Consider the following 16,759-nt stretch of genomic DNA (forward strand, 5'->3'; position numbering starts at 1 on the left):
TGATTGATATGAAAAAATCGTCATATGTCAAAACAAAGCTTTTAAATTTTTTTTCTTTAAATTTGTTTCGAAAAATTTTTTCGAATATAATATTAATTATCATTGATAGTTCTTTAATGTATATAGAAACGTAAAAATTAGATAATTAGAAGAACAATCTTATTGCATTAAAATTATTTAGGTATAGCTTTTATTATTCTGCTTTTGTTCCCATTTATCGCTACTTTTTAAACTTTTTAAAATCATAAAAAATTCCAATTAATTATTTTATTTTTACAATTTGTCTATATTTTATCTATATTTTATATCTATATCTATATTTGATATCTATCAAAAAAATATACGATTACATCTTCCAAATATAGTATATGCATTTATTGCAGCTTAATTACAGAGAATGCAATTATTAGATGTCCCACTTGTATTACTCTTCATAAATATAATTAAAAATATTTAATTTCATGTTGATGACATTTGTGCTCTCTATTCTTGATGCTCTTCATTTGCGAATGGTTTATTATAGTAGAATGCGCCGTCATTGATGCTGAATACCGGACAGCATAGATGGCATAATGATTGATATGCAACTAATTTACGTAATTTACTGTTGTTCAAAGATATAACCCCGAGCTTGTTATAGTGACAAATAAGCTTATTGCGTAATGGATTGTACTTCGCATCTATCATAATTTATTAGAAATTTAAAAAGCGAGGGTAGTCGCATGATTGAAGAGTTCATGGTGTTTACATTTTCCACCTTGTGCTCGGTCATAAGATAAATATAATTTTATATTTTACAGTTTTTATTATTTATGAAGATTTCTTTATATCGCAATACTTTAGTCATAAAATTTATTAAGTGATATTAATTATACATATTATTATAGTTACACAAAAATTCTTAATAAATATATATTTATGCTTTATCATATATTTATACGCATGTATAAACTAAAAAAATTAGCTATGTCACTTTTTATATTGCATTGATTTGTTTATTACTTGACAGTCTATAATTCATTGTTTTTATAATCAAGTAACACACCAACATTTTATAGTTTATCGCGTCAAATGTTTCTTCATACAATAAAAAAATATTGATAAATCTTAAATATTGTTATAAATAAATATAAGTTCAAGATAACCAAATTGTACAATAAAATTTTGATATTGTTACTCTTTAATAATTACAACTTATGCTTCAAATATTTGCTACATAAACTGATTAGGTACATAAACAAATAATAATAGCTAAAAGCAAAATCGGATTAAAGTGAAAATCCTCTCTAAACAATAATATATTGGTCTGAAGAAAAATAGTTTTTTGGAAATCATAAGAATAAGCACAATAAATTAAAGTTAAATTTAGTTAAAGAGTTTTTAATTTAAAAATTGATTCATCTCTAATCCTATTTATCTGATAAATGCTCTCTTTCAATTATAGATTTTTTGATCAATTTAAAACCAACCAAAATTAATTTATGTCATCTTTCTTCCGCAAATTTTATATAATTTTTTATATAAAATATCTTACCAGTTAAAACATCACAAGTTTAAAAGAAATCTTTACAAAAGTTTGAAAGAGAAATCTTATATATCTAAAATTACACAAATTTTATTCCAATCTTGAAACTGATGTTAAGAATAAATACATTCACTTCCAATCGATTATAACACAAAAGAAATGTTAAATGTTTTTTTTTTTAACAAATACAATAAATTCTTAATTAAAAATTTAAACCGAATTTATAAGTAATCTAATCTTGTTTCGCACATTTCTATTTCCATAAAAAAATTATATAATCTCTTATACATATATTTATATCATCTGTATTTTAAAAATATTGAAGTGGATATAATTCTAAATGTACAAATGCTAATGTTATAATATAATATATCTAAGTCGATAAAATGTATCACAATGTAATTATTTCATGAAGTATACAGTTTTTGTTCCAAATTCCCTAATTAACTAGCATTCAATAGCACAGAGGTGCGATTGTTCTAAGACATTGCGTTCCACGCAAGGACTCGGGCCTAAGATCGCGTCCGCGGCAGACCCTTGTATGTTCGCGGCGTGTATCGGTCGTAGGAATTAATTGCAATTCGTCACCCAAGAGGTGCTGTCGCTTTTACGATCAATTTGCCGTCCGGGTTTGGCAGCGCTGTGAGCTCAACAGCGACTGCCACTCGACCGTGTTTCATTAACAGGACAAGAAACGGGTTCCTGACGGGTCGCGTCGGATTTCCGGCGAGATGACAGTGGCAACAACTGTTTGCAGGAACAAGGCATTTCGATTACCGCAAGCGGTCCTGTGGTGTCGGTATGAGGACCTTGTGTCAACTATATGTCAGCACAAATTCGGATGATGCTCGTAGACAGGTACCGCATTAATCGAGACAATCGCGTATTATTACGTAGGATAATACTATTCAGAAATTATGTAGGATATCATTTTCGTATATTCCGGATTATTTCAATTATAACACCAATGCGTTTATACGAAGTATTTCAAAGATGTATATTTACTTTAAATTATAATACATATTCTTTAATCGAGTGCATGTGTATATTTTTATAAGATATCACGAGGGAAACTCATATTTTTTAAATTTAAATTTTATATCGAATCGAATATGCTTACAGGTACTTTTCAGGACTACAATATAAATATTAAAAAATAATATTTATATAATAAATTGTATAATACAATAATATAATATACTCACATTTTGTTATGTGCGCACACGATTGTTAGTATTAAATAAATAACTTTAGAGTTATAATCCAAAATAATATTACGTATATGCAATTATATAAATAAAATCAAATATAATAACATCCAGCGTTAATTGAGAATGTAAAAATATTGAAAAAAATATACAACATTATTTACGAAAAAAACTGCTATAAGCTATACTCAAAAAAATTGAAGTAATATCAAAATTTTACACAAACGAAACGGAGAGATCAAAGCATATATATATCTTAAGCATATATATTTTAGTCTCTGAATTCGTCGTGATAATTAAAGCTTTACAGATTGTACCTTCAAATATAGTAATTAAAACTGACAGAACTTGCAAATAAACTTTGCAAATTATTTACATTTTTAAAAGCTGCTAAAAATAAAGGATAAAAATATTTACAATATAAAGCGCAAATGATTATACTTTTGAAAACATTCTTGTACATAAAAATAATACAATAAAATATAGATAAAACAAATCGATTATAAAGTAGTGACATCATTTAATTTAGCTAATAATTTTGTTTTATAACTTCCAGATCGATGCTTAAAATGATCGATGAAAAGAAGTTCATGCATTGTTATTTAAGTCATCAATTGTGCTTCTGAAATCATTTCTTAAGAGAGTTACAATTGAAATGTAACACTTTTAGAGCATTTTGATAAAATTTTATGGCTTGCTAAAAAAAATATCAAATATCGGATCTTTACTTTATTATAACAATATTAAATTTTTTGTTTTACTATCGTAATGCTTGTATATAGATTGCTTCAAAAAACATTTTTAAAATAATTTTTATTGTGTCTAAAATTAACAAGTTTTATTTAGTTAATTCCACTGTCTGTGAAATTTGCGATTGAATTTCTAAGAAAAAGAAATTGAAATAATAGTTTACCGGAAGTAAGGTATTTTTCACACACCGAAAGAAATTTCACGTGGAATGAAACCTGTCACGCAAGCAGTGATACGAATAAGAAATGAACAGGCTTGAATGCTCCCTTAGAAAAGTAAGTAACATAAGAATCCTTTATTAATTCCGAAAGCTTCATGTTCCTATTACATTTTACTTTACCGTCACATCTGCATGTTGCACAGCATAACTGAAAGAAAAATAAATCGAAACAGCAGTCGTGCTATTTCATAGGAAGAAATTCCGTGTCGGATAATATCTCGCACGCGAGCAATAGCGTGATCAAAAAAAGCGGCGAAAGCGAGTTAAGAAAAATAGTAACGATACGGGACACACATTTCGAATTAGCGTACATTACTTCAACTAAATGCAATACAATTGTGAAAAAAAGAGATCAAATTATATATAATTATGTGAATAAATTTAAAAAAAATTTTTTAATCACATTTACATAGCGTCAAATTATATACACATTGTATAAAACTGTATAAAAATTTATGGCCTTCATCTGTCGGCTATGAAAAAAAAAATCACGTTTGCTTGTTGAATCAATTCTTTATGCAATCATCAAAGAGGAAAAAGAATAGGCAGACGTACATGTGTCAATAGACTTTATCTAAAGAAAAATGATGAATGTGGAAGATGAAGCGACAGATCGTATAACTATTCGTTACGCAGCTGAAGAATAATTGGAAGGTCAACAGCAAAGGGATGAAAAAATCTGACTAGTTACTTTATTTGCGCTCGTAAATCCGGCTATGAAAGGGTCCCGAAACTTCAATTAGACGCCAATTTCGCTAGTAACGAATTAAACCTTTTGTTGAATAAAGCTATTATCAAACGTTGAGACGAGAAAAAAGATACGTTGCGCCAGAATAGAAAAATTTCACTGGCGAATGAAAATTTGATAATAACATTCGCAGAGAATATTATTTTATCCCAATGCATAGAAAACAAATTAACTATTCCGTATGATTTTCTGATTTTTCATATGATAGTTTCTTCTTTATTTATATAAAAGTCTAAAACTGTTGCCACACTGAATGTTCGTAAAAAAAATATAGCTTTCTTCAATGCCCCATTTGTATGATATACTAAAGTAATAATTCATATTTGTTGAAGCATGATATAAAGGAATATGTTTCTTAGAAATTCTCTTGCACATTTGTGTTTGCATGAGATGGAATTTTATTTACTTAACATATTTTGCGTTTTAATTCAAAGACGGTAAAAAGACTGCATAAAGATGCTACTATGATAAAGTCTTTCACTTTCAAATAAAATATGACAGAATTTTTTTCAAATTCAAAGTCACAAGCTTCTTTAGTAGAAAATTTATCACAAATAGTTATTTACCTCAATCTTATTATTTATATGTGTCATTTATAATTATCTCTGAAAATAATGCCTAAAAAATTCATTCGTTCATTAAGTATAATTAACTCATTATATAATTTAGAAAAAAAAAACAGAATATCATTAAAATATCAAAAGGCTCATGTTGCACCAAATCGCTCTCTCCCCTTTTCTCTTTCTTTTATCTCAGCATACTTTGCATATTAGAATTGCATTCAACTGATACTGAACAGCATATATGTAATATGCGATATCTCACATATCAACATTGAGGTACGCCGATAATACCTCATTTATGCTAAAAGAGTGCTATAACATCTCCCGTTATTGATACTTACGATCATACTTGTAACAAGATAACTGGCGCTAAATATGTGAAACGCGAATAATTCGCCAGCGTTTGTTGCATTTTAACGAGTGACACACTCACGCCTGAAAATTGTTATGGAATGCAGATTAAAAATAAATAGCGAGCATCGAACACTGTGTCGTTTATCCGTGTCGCGTATTGAATTCTCATGTTGAGTTTGGAAATGTCGTTTGTCATTGCCGCGCAAACACTCGAAAATGAAGAGTTGCGTTGAAAAATCATAAGGGCAATACCAAAAAGGCAGGATAATAATAATAATTATATTAATATTATTTAAATATATTAATATCAATATAATTATCACGAGTGAATTAGCAATGCTGTAATTTCCTTTGCGCTGCTATAATTATTTATCAATTTTGCTTTTACTTTACTTTTTATTTATGTATACTTTGTTTTAAAATTTCGTCATCCTTAATCCGGTCGCAATAATAGTAATTAAGGTATTCCTTTCATGTCACCAAAGTCTTAAGAATTTACTGATTTTTCGGTACAAGTGTTAAAATGCATACGCCAGAAAAAGATTAAACCATATTACCGAACTTATAAAGAAGAATTTATTACTTTCAAAATTCGATTATTTATAAGTACGTGATTTTATCGAAAAAAATTACTTTTCACATTTTAATATAATAATATGTTTATCAAATATCTTAAGATATATTAAATATTAACTACGCTATATATTCGCTAAACTCGAGTATGTGAAGTTAGCCCCCCATTTTTTAAATTAAAAGTTACGGGGGGCTAACTTCACATTTTTTTCCAACTTTTTTTATATTAATTTTAGCACATTAAACAATAAGGGTAATCGATAGAACTCTTCGGGGGGCTATCAGAACTCTCAATAAAATTGCCGATTTCCAAAAAAATCATGGATTCGAACATTTTCCCGCAGAGGTAAAATTTTTTTTCGATAATCGGCAGTTCTGTTAGCAGTTCTGGCAGCCCCCGAAGAATTCTAACGAAAACCATTATTATTAATTCTAATTATAATAATAAATATTCGAGTTTCTCGATTTATGTTGACGTAAAAACCTAATTGCTTTTAGACAGTTTTTATTTTTCAAAACAATTTCAAGTAATATTAATTGTACAGATACAATTAAAAATTAGAGTTGTAGTTAGTTAGATGGATATACGAAGTCAGAGTTGGGATTGCAGAGTAAATATTTATTCAGTGTGTCCCAACATCCCTAGCCAATAAAAACCACAACCTTTCGAAATCAACTTTTGTTACCCTGGGTAGCAAAAATTCGTCGTAATTTAATATATTCGGCGTGAAAAATCTAAATCAAGGAAAACAAATAACACAAGTGAAAAATAAATAACACGTGGAAGAAAAAATAAAAATTGCGATATCATCCTGACAACGACTAAAAAGGCTGAAATACACTCACACACACATATAATTTGTACACATGTCAAAGTATCTAATCGAGTGAAATTAATCAATCAAAAGAAGATTTCATAATCCATAATTAAAGTCGTTATTAATCACTCATAAAAGCACAGAGAGGAAATATAGAATAAATGTAGGCGTTGTGTAAATGTACGAGTAAGAGGTAGAATGTAACTTGCAAATCAAGTTGTTCAAATTATGTAATTAATAGCATGGACTTTGTTTCCGCAATTAATGCAACGTCCAGAAGTCTGTTAGGAAAATCTCGTTTACGTTGGCGTGATGAATATTTAAAATCACGATTTAAATAAATCGCAACAAATATAATTATTGCGGGATCCAACGGGACGTTTCTCACAGTGTTGATTCTGAGACTAAAAAAAAAATACGCGTAGAACCTATTTTCTCCCCTCGAATCTTCCTTACAAAAATTCTCCACGTGATCAGACAAACACAACATACAGTTAAGAATGAATCCAGCGATCGAGCCCGATCGTACCTTGGAATCCGATCGTAGCTATCCCAACTGGTGAGGCAGTTGTAGCTGCTGTATCTGCTGGAAGTCGTCATTGTTAGCGTCTTGCTTGCCGTGGCATCTCGGACTCGGTTGGTCACGTTATTCCACAGTGTCACCACGAACGTCCTCCATCTTTTCACGATGTCGAAGCTGGCGCTCATATAGTCGGGCGTCTACGACTTCGTTGAGCACGATATCACACAAACAAACACACACACACACAAACGATAGTCCAACTCTTCAACAACCTCCTCTACTAATTATCTCTCTTCGCGACGCGTTTTTCCTGCCACTCCTCCACTCGTAATTTCCACTCGTGGGGAAGAAAACTTTCCGCGGTCGCGAGTACCGTTCAACGATGCGCGAGACTCCGGAGTGTTCCGATCGCGGTCGTACGGCGACGTATGTACCCTTTTCTTGGCGGCGCGGAACGCGATTACAGTTTGGTAACACGCACCATCGCTCGTGGAAAGGATTAATGAACCGCAAGGAAACTTCTGGAACACGGTCGCGCCTAACCGCGTTCGGTACACGTAGAAAGAGCGCTTCCACCACCCTTTTTTCGCGCCACCCTCCCGTTTTCTTCCACGACGACGTATATTACTCTTCGGAAGATATGCCCGGAAAAAAATATTATATTCGTCGCCGATGATCGAACCCGATAAAGTCCCTCACACACACACACATGCACACACACACACCCACGCATACATACACCAGAAGAATAGGACTAAGCTGCTAAAAATTTGGACCGCACTTATACTTCGCTGTTTTAATTGGACCTCCGTTTTCTACCCTCAAAGAGTTTGCGATTACATCCTAAATTGTTCTTAAAATTATCCATCGTTCTTGAACGCCGTACAAGAGTAACTTATCACGTACGTACGTGTGTGTATTAAAAATACTCTACGTTTTTTTGGACCCAGCAACCAGCGTGCTTGTTAACTATCTCGTAATTAGAAGGAAGGTGCGCCCGCTTGTTTACTCGACGCACAACGTCGGACGGCACATTTCCCCCACGTGCTCTCCCTCTCTCTCTCTCTCTTCCGTTTTCTCTCCTTTTCCGTTTTCGTCGTTCGCTGATATTACTCCTTTAATCGGATACACTTCTACAAACTCTTCTATCGACGTCGCAATTGTAATCTACTTTTCCTATGTTGTTGCAATACTAATCTTGTTCCTTTTAAAAGAAGAGAGTTTCCTGTTTTTGGTCTCCTTGGAAAAAACTTCTCCTCTCGCAAAACCTATTCACACTCGGCTCTGCTCCCTTTTTGCGCGCGAAACAAAAAATCCAGCAAGATGAGAATACGCGTCTACAAATGCGTCTCAAGAAAAAGAGGGACTTTCATCACGCTTTGGCGAACGATTATCGCAAAGGTGTCGAAAAAGGCTCATTAGCTCCGAAGAAGAGTCATGATGATGTTGACTAGACCGATCACAAATCGCTTCAACAACGACGTGTCGTTAGAAACTCCTGCGCGGTCACGGTTCTCCGATGTTGCTATAGCACCTCGTTATAATCGTCACCCAGAGAGACCAACGTCGTTTCTCCAAGAAATTCTTCGACTCATAACTCGAAGACGTCGAAACTCGTTGAAATCTCTTCGCGGAGAGCTTTGAAAGAACATTGGAAATTACTTCGCCAAAGGTTTCCTTCTCTTCCTGATGATCCACTATGATTTTCCCTCTTACAGAACCCATCACTTCCTCCTGTCTCCAAGTAAAACATCCTTGTAACTCCACGTATCTCTTTCGTGAATTTTATAATTAGATTTCCTGGAAAGAAAGAAAGTCGATCCCGTTTCCAGAGTTCTCAATTTAATTTTCGAAGCTCTTCGGCGTTTGTTGGTCCTTTCTTAATACAAAATTTCGATAAATATATTCACTCGTTTTGGTGGGGGCTTCTGTTGCTCCAAAACGTTTGGTCCTACTACTTCGAAGGTGGGGGATCGCTCGTCTCGGTAGCGGAAAAAGCGACTCGAACGACGTTCGTTGTCACGGACGTCCAACGCGATTTCTCAGGACGAGGCAGCGCGACTTCCTCTTCAAGTACCGCATCTTACGGAAGCTCCGCCGCCGCCGCCGTCGCTCGCGTCCGGTGCGGGCCGTCGTTTCACTGGAGAACGCCGCGCTGTCGCGGTACCATCGGCCCGCCTTTCTCGCGCGCGCACGAGAGGTGCCACCGCCGGTCTGCCCGATCCTTCCTTCCCGGTGACAGCTCCGCAAGCATAGCGCGCTTCGCGTGGCCCGGCCTGACGCCGACTAGCGGACTCACCCTCAAGCTTGCCGTCGCGACGACGCGCACAACTACCCCCAGCAGCGCGCAAGCTCCGCTCTCGCCCTCTCCGGATCTTCCTCGTATTCGCGGACTCCCACGATAAACCAACCGGTCGCCCCCTTGAGAAGAGACCGATAAATAAAGGAGGGTATAAGAGTGTGCCATATGAAAAATAGTAATACTCTTGCGCGCCGCTGCAGCATCCACAATATGGCGTCGTGCCCTTTTCTCCCTCTTTCTCCTTGACCGTAGATTGGGATGTGGACGGATGAGAGGACTAGCTCCGAAAATATTGAAGATATATATATATTGTGTATCGAGAGATATTTCTTCATTATGTGTGTCCGAGTATGTGGGCGGGAGTAAATCTGCCCATTGATTATTATTGATAATACGGAAACTATCATTCTTCATTTAGTAGAAATAGATAACTCCTACATCAGTTTTATAAAGATAAATAAAAATAAGATGAGTGTAAAGACAGATATATTTTTTCGAATTATTAAGTTAAGTGATTGCAATAGCGTAATGACGTAATCAGATGATGGATCGTTAACGATCATTAATTTTGCTGCGTTAATATTAAATTGCAGTAACACTTTTTACAATAAAAATTAATTACTTATGCATATAATTTGATTATGCAGAATGCAAAAGGATATAATTTATTTTTTTCTGCAATATTAATCATTTGCTGTCATTATTAAAAGGCATAATAAATAAAAATCTGGTACGTGCGTATTTTTTGGTGCTTTTTGCGTGTGTGTTTTTTGCGAAATATAAATTGTATCGTAAATCATATTGCCACATGCAATGACAGAAATATATAGAGAATAGATCATACGTTTGTATTTATTAAAATAGCTCGCGTGAACCATCGAGGAAAAGTTATATTGAAAAGACGAGATAAAAAATAATAATTCGCAGACATGTATAACAATTTCCATTTGATTGTCGTTTGACAAACGTGAATCTATAGAATACAATGCACTCGTGAATCTCGTACTTGTATTTCTACAATTTATATATATATATATGGAATTTATTTCGTCTTTTCTATTCGTCGTAATCGAAAATAATAACGTCTTTCGCCGATGCATGTCAGTCAATTATTCAACCTGTTAGTATCATCAAAGCATAATGAGAAATTATTTGATGTCCTCGCAGTAGAAGATAAATTAATCCTTTCTGCTACGATGTAGTTTAATACTAAAGCACATTTATCGTAGCAGCTATATTAAATTGCTCTAGTATGCTAATGTTCTCGATGTAGGGTGCTTCATTTTATTTAGAATCTTTTAAATATTTTACAAGATATTTTAATTTAAAAAAAATTTAGATATATAATAAAGAGACTAATAATAATAGCAATAACAAGAGGGAGAAATAATTTTATATGTGTATATGAAACATTTCCTTGATAAGCGTTGGATATTGGAATCTGTAATATGTGCTGCGAGCAAAATGCGCTTAAACAGATGATCCATCTTTTACATGCGATCAATCAGACGCAATCTGCTTTTCAACGATATAAGAACCTGTATCGATAATTTATGATTTATATGGCGTGAGCTTTGCTTATTATTAGTAAAAAGTCTCGCGTGTTAGAAACATGAATATTTCTGTCGTGTATTATATAAAATTATTATATTAAAATTTTCTGTTTAAAATATAAATAAGTAACAGCATATAATTTTAAAACATTAATAAAAGAAGTTTTATTTATTTATTAATGGTAAAAAATCATTTTTTTATAAGAATATAGAATATGAGAATATTTTATATTCAATATTATATTTGTAGATATTCTTTTCCTCAGTTCTTTCTATATGTATTTAATCATATTGAATAAAATAATAAAAGAAACATAAAATATAATTTTATTTATAATAAATTATGCAATTACGGATGTGGTGGAGTTTATATTTGTTATTATGTATATTTATCGCAAATGAATATTCAATTTGTCATGATGGATAACTCAATTATATGAACTGATAATATATATGTGACATTTTTGTGTGAAATATGCGTATTCTGAACTTTTTAAATATTCTTTCCCAATTGCGAGTGTTTTATAAATCGTACGAAATTTTATTAATATATGCAATGTAAATCAATGATGTACATAAATCAGCAGATAACGTAGAGAAAAATTTACAAATATAAAATTTGCAAAAATTTATTTCTCTGAGGATTGAACGCATTTTTATCAAACAAATCATAAATAAAAAATTATGCAATTTATGTAAATGCTTTCTTTTAAAGATAAATAAATGATCGACAATATATATATAGCGGATGTATAAAAGTCGATTATATTAATTTATAATAACTATTTAAACTTAATTATATTAATTTATAACTATTGAACTTTTAATTACACACACAATTATAATTAATATTAATGTTTGATTTGTATATCTTCTTATACTTTCTCGATTCATTATTAAATTTATTATTAAATTGCATGCTTTAAAGAGATGTATATTCAAATAATTATTTTAAAAAATTTCAAATTAGTAAGAAAATATATTATTTCAATTTAAATTGTTTTATCAATTTTAAAATTGCATTAAAAAATAAAAAACAATTTATTGTAACACGGCAATTGATTCAAAAATTGTTTACATTTAACTTTATAAATATTTAGTACAGTTTTTTTATCTGCAATTTGTATCTGCAGTAACATTGAATAATTTAGCTGTTGCATATTCATTAAATATTCTAATTAGGTACATATATTTTTCCTTAAAAAAATTTTGCTTAATATAAAATATACATTTCCATCGCGATTAAAGAATACTTATAGTCAACTTTCCATAATGTTGAAAAAAAAGTCAAACTTTATAAGATTACTGCGCATGCAATATTAATCCCTATCCTTTTCAGGGTTCTTTGTTGTCACTTTACCTTCACACTGAGTCATGTATACACATGAACATTAGACATTCCTCTAGTAACCTAGGCTACTGTGTCTGTATATCTTTCGTATTTGGACTCAAAATATCCCGATACAGATTTATGTGTGAAACCTTATTCTGGTCGTAAGATACCGGCGCAGTCGATCGTAAAGCTTCAGTGCGACGCAAGGATATAGCCAAGAAGGGATAACCCGATGTTAGAAATGCCTCCAAGGGTGTTTGACTACGAGGTATGCATAAAAAATTTCTTCGCAGAATCTCGTGAGGAATTTTCAATACTACGACTCGATCACTTTTTGCTCGCGGAATTATATGGCGTTTGTTGTGTTGATTGATTTCTATTCACAATTCATAGAGAATTACATATAGTATGAGTAGAGTTAATGCATAATTATTTATCAAAGAATTCGTAACAGAAAATGACATTGTATCTATAAAATAATTTCTAATTATTAATGTATAATTACTAATCAAAAATCAAATTAATCGAGTTATTAATCGTCCCGATGACTTGATATATTTCTTGGCAGTGAAAAGAAAAAGATTTCTTGCAATAGCGAATTATAAGTTTCATAGTTCGAGAATCGAATTTTTTGATCGATGACTTGTTTCTGGTTAAATCGATCTGTAACATTTTCAACGTTGAACATACACTGCGTCATCGATTGAATTAAAAAAAGAAGAACATGATGGAAGAAATGTGATAAATTAATTAAATTAATTAAAATACAATTATTATTCCAAGAGATGTGTGCACGCGCGAGCAAATTTTTAATTTCATTATAATAATTTTTCAAACCATTACGTTCTTTCATTATGATAATGCAAATTAGGTATACTTCATATTAATTAATATTTCTTTATTATATGCTTTTTAATATTTTCAATAGACAATATTAATTTATTATTAATACTTATATCATTGCTATTAATTACGTGTATTTTACACTGTCCTCATAAAAATTGCATTAAATTGTTTTTAAGTCGTATTAAAATTAATACAATTCTTTTCAAAATTTTAATATTATATATACTTTATCGACACAAAATTACATTGACCATTAATTATATCACAAATTTGCTTTTCTTTATTCTTCTGTTTGTTTTTAATTTACGAAAAAGAAAGAATTAATTACGATAGATAATATAATATCTTAAGGTATACAATAACATTATGCGATATTCAACACGTTATAGTTTCGAAAAAATAGAATTGACGATGATTGATGTGACTGCTATGAAGTCGAATGCTCTATATTCAACACTAAAATTGTATGGAAAAGTTTATAGCAAAAAATCTAACAAAAGATCATTACTTCCTATATTTTTTGCTCTTAAAAGCGTCAACCGCTGAAGACAGAATTACTGTTTTTTTTTTGCCAGTACTATCAATCATAAAAATCACCACACTTAAAGAAAACGACGCTTGGCTATACCTTTTTAATACCATAAAAAGTGCTGCGACTTAAAGCTCTAATTTCTTTTATAAATATTATACATTAATTTACGAAAAAAATACATTAAAAAACATTAATTTACTTTTAATATCACTGTAATAAAAAAACTGCGAATAAATGGTAAATATATCGTAATTTAATAGCATATAACATTTAATCTACTTAGATTGAATTAAAATGAATATAAATTTTTCGATATTCCAAAGATAAAAAACGAAATTTTGTAAATAAAATAAAAAAAAATGTATAAACGTATAACAAATGCGTATTGTAATTAATTCGTATTTTATCTTTGTCTATTATACTGGGGTTTTGCGATGCAAACAATTCCAATTTCTATTGCTGTATTGATTAATCACGTGGCGTAGTTCCAATAAACTAATATAGAATTGTAATATTGTAATGTCACCATCATTCCCACACGTGCGCGTAATTCGATATAAATTTCATTGTTGGTTCTGTCATTAATTAATGCTATATAATTCCCGAGGCAGAAAACTGTCAAGAATAATAACAAAGTTGTGCGTCGGGGAAACATTTGTGCCAATTTTTTTCATAATTTTAACTTTCTGTTTATGATATAATAACTATATTTCATATTGCACGAGCGCTATATATACAAGTTAAAATCCAATCTTTTTAAAAGTCTTTACATGCGTCTTTATTTATGTATCCGCAATATAAATCTTAACTTATAAAAAGTAATAAATATGTTGAAGCAATTATTAATTTAAGTACAAAATAAATCCGTCAAAATTATTGATAAAGTATAAAGGAAATTAGCTGCAGAATTACAATTCGTATAAATCTTTATGTGTGGATGTGTTAAACTTTGTTTTACATTAATCGCGTAAGCTAAAATTATAGATAATTCTGTTTTAACTTTTATACATGTTTCTTTGTGAAAAAGTATTAATTGATTTAGAATTTGAGATAAGATTCTCATATATTATTTAACTTTTGACATTCTGATGTTTAATATTATGGCTTTGCATGTACACCGCTTAAGAATTCTTTTAAGTCTTTTTGATTATATTTATTGCGAGGCAAAAAACCGAAAAAAATATTGCCACTTTTTTGGAAAAAAACGTGGCAAAAAGAGTTTCTCAAAACTAAAAATTCTTGCGAGATGCAAAGGAAAAACGCAATGCAATTAGGGGATTAACATTATTAAAAATGTACTTATATTAATTCTCAAAGTGATGGCTAAAAGCTAAAAAAGAGCATCCGGAAATGTCAAGCTAACAAAACTGGTTTAGCTCAAAAGCACATGCACTCGATAAGAGCACAAAAATGGAAAAAAGTGATTCTTTAAAATATTCTTAACTTTTTCTTCGCGCATGTAAAAGTCTTCCGAAAATGAAGCATAAAACTCCTCTCTATTATATTAAATAAAAAATCGTGTTTAGTAATATGAAAAATTTACCTATTATCTATGTCATTTATTTATTTAGTAGTACATAAAAGACAAAGTATAATCGTAATATGATTATATAAATGCATGATACAAATGCAAATAGGCAAAAAAAAATTTTTTTTTAAGTACTCTCCTTGATAAAAAATATCCATGTGTTAATAAATTAATTTAGTAATTTTTGGATAACATTGATAAAATATTTCCTTGAAATTCGAACAAATTTAATTTCTTTCTCGCTTGCTCCATTCAAAAATAGAAATTAAAAAATAAAAATATTTCTATATTACAATATATAATAAAAATGTTATAATTCTTTTGAAATTTGCCGTTGAGAAAGCAAAAGAACTGTAGCTTCTCAATTATAAATTATATTCTCAATTATAAATATTTACGATATCTTATATAAAAAAAAGAGATTTAAATAACACGAAATTTTCGATGATTACCGACAAATCTGTTTATGACAGACGTAAATGATTTACAGTTTTATTCTCATCTGCATGCGTGTTTTTGTCCCTTCCATCCACTCTCTGAATCTTTGCCGCAATGAGATTACGACGCCACGCGAGGGTCTTGCTGATATTTTTTATGAGGTAGAGGGTGGTTCGAATGATGAGGGTAGGTTATCGCAAACTTGACACGCGTAGTTCGTTCACAACATTGCGGCGGCAGCACTCACAGCTTTTCAGAGCTTTCCTAACTGTTGTGAGGCGCCCCCTGAGCAACGTCCAACGCAGATGCTTGGCGAGCTTTTAAGCTCACTCGACCTTTCGCTCTCGTTTCCTGCTCTGTTCTCTCGTTAGAGTATTTCGCGGAATAGAATTCTCCAAACCACGGATTTGTTTGCTTATTCTTAAATATAGAATTTCTTATTAAAACTGCGAAGCAATCATAAATATGTGCGGTTGTGCAAATGTTATATTATGTGTTTTTATTTTTATATTTAAATAATTTGATTTAACACACATAAAAATATAATTAATTTGTTTCAAATAAATAATCTCTTTTTGTTTCTGCATCATATCAAAAGAATTTGCTCTTCTTATAAATTAACATGGTTTTTCATAATTAAATAATTCAAAAATTTATACTTAGAAATATAATCGATATAAAAATTGTTATGTAATAGTAATAATTTTACACTGTAAAAATCTATATCTAAATTAAAAAAGAAGTTGTTACAACATTTCTCTCTTTACATTCTAGTTTTAATGTCTTGCATAACATCTTCTGCAATATTATTCAGGTATAATTTACCTGTAATGAAGTATGTTTTTTTATTCAAATTGTTTTATCCCGAAATGAAGATACATACATTCTTCTGTCGTGTGCGCATGCAAACTCTTTCAACTTTAATCCTATTCACCTCCCAATCCT

The 16,759-nt window shown here is 31.0% G+C and overlaps 1 protein-coding gene across 15 annotated transcripts in view; it reads right to left on the bottom strand.

Annotated features, from left to right (window-relative positions):
- The window catches only part of SLO2 (slowpoke 2), a 158,917-nt gene that overhangs the window by 67,311 nt on the left and 74,847 nt on the right, over window positions 1-16,759 (bottom strand). For 2 of the 15 annotated variants that reach the window (XM_085481686.1, XM_085481678.1), the window contains exon 1: window positions 7,289-9,472. The exons of the other annotated variants lie outside the window; for them this stretch is intronic. In XM_085481686.1, the coding sequence (XP_085337812.1) occupies window positions 7,289-7,467 (179 nt within the window). In that variant the 5' untranslated portion in view covers window positions 7,468-9,472. Of the gene's footprint in view, window positions 1-7,288; window positions 9,473-16,759 lie in introns of those variants that run through there. 15 annotated transcript variants of the gene reach the window in all.

The sequence above is a fragment of the Nylanderia fulva genome, unplaced genomic scaffold, assembly GCF_048542155.1.
Source record: "Nylanderia fulva isolate GAGA-0341 unplaced genomic scaffold, ASM4854215v1 Scaffold19, whole genome shotgun sequence".
NCBI lineage: Eukaryota > Metazoa > Arthropoda > Insecta > Hymenoptera > Formicidae > Nylanderia > Nylanderia fulva.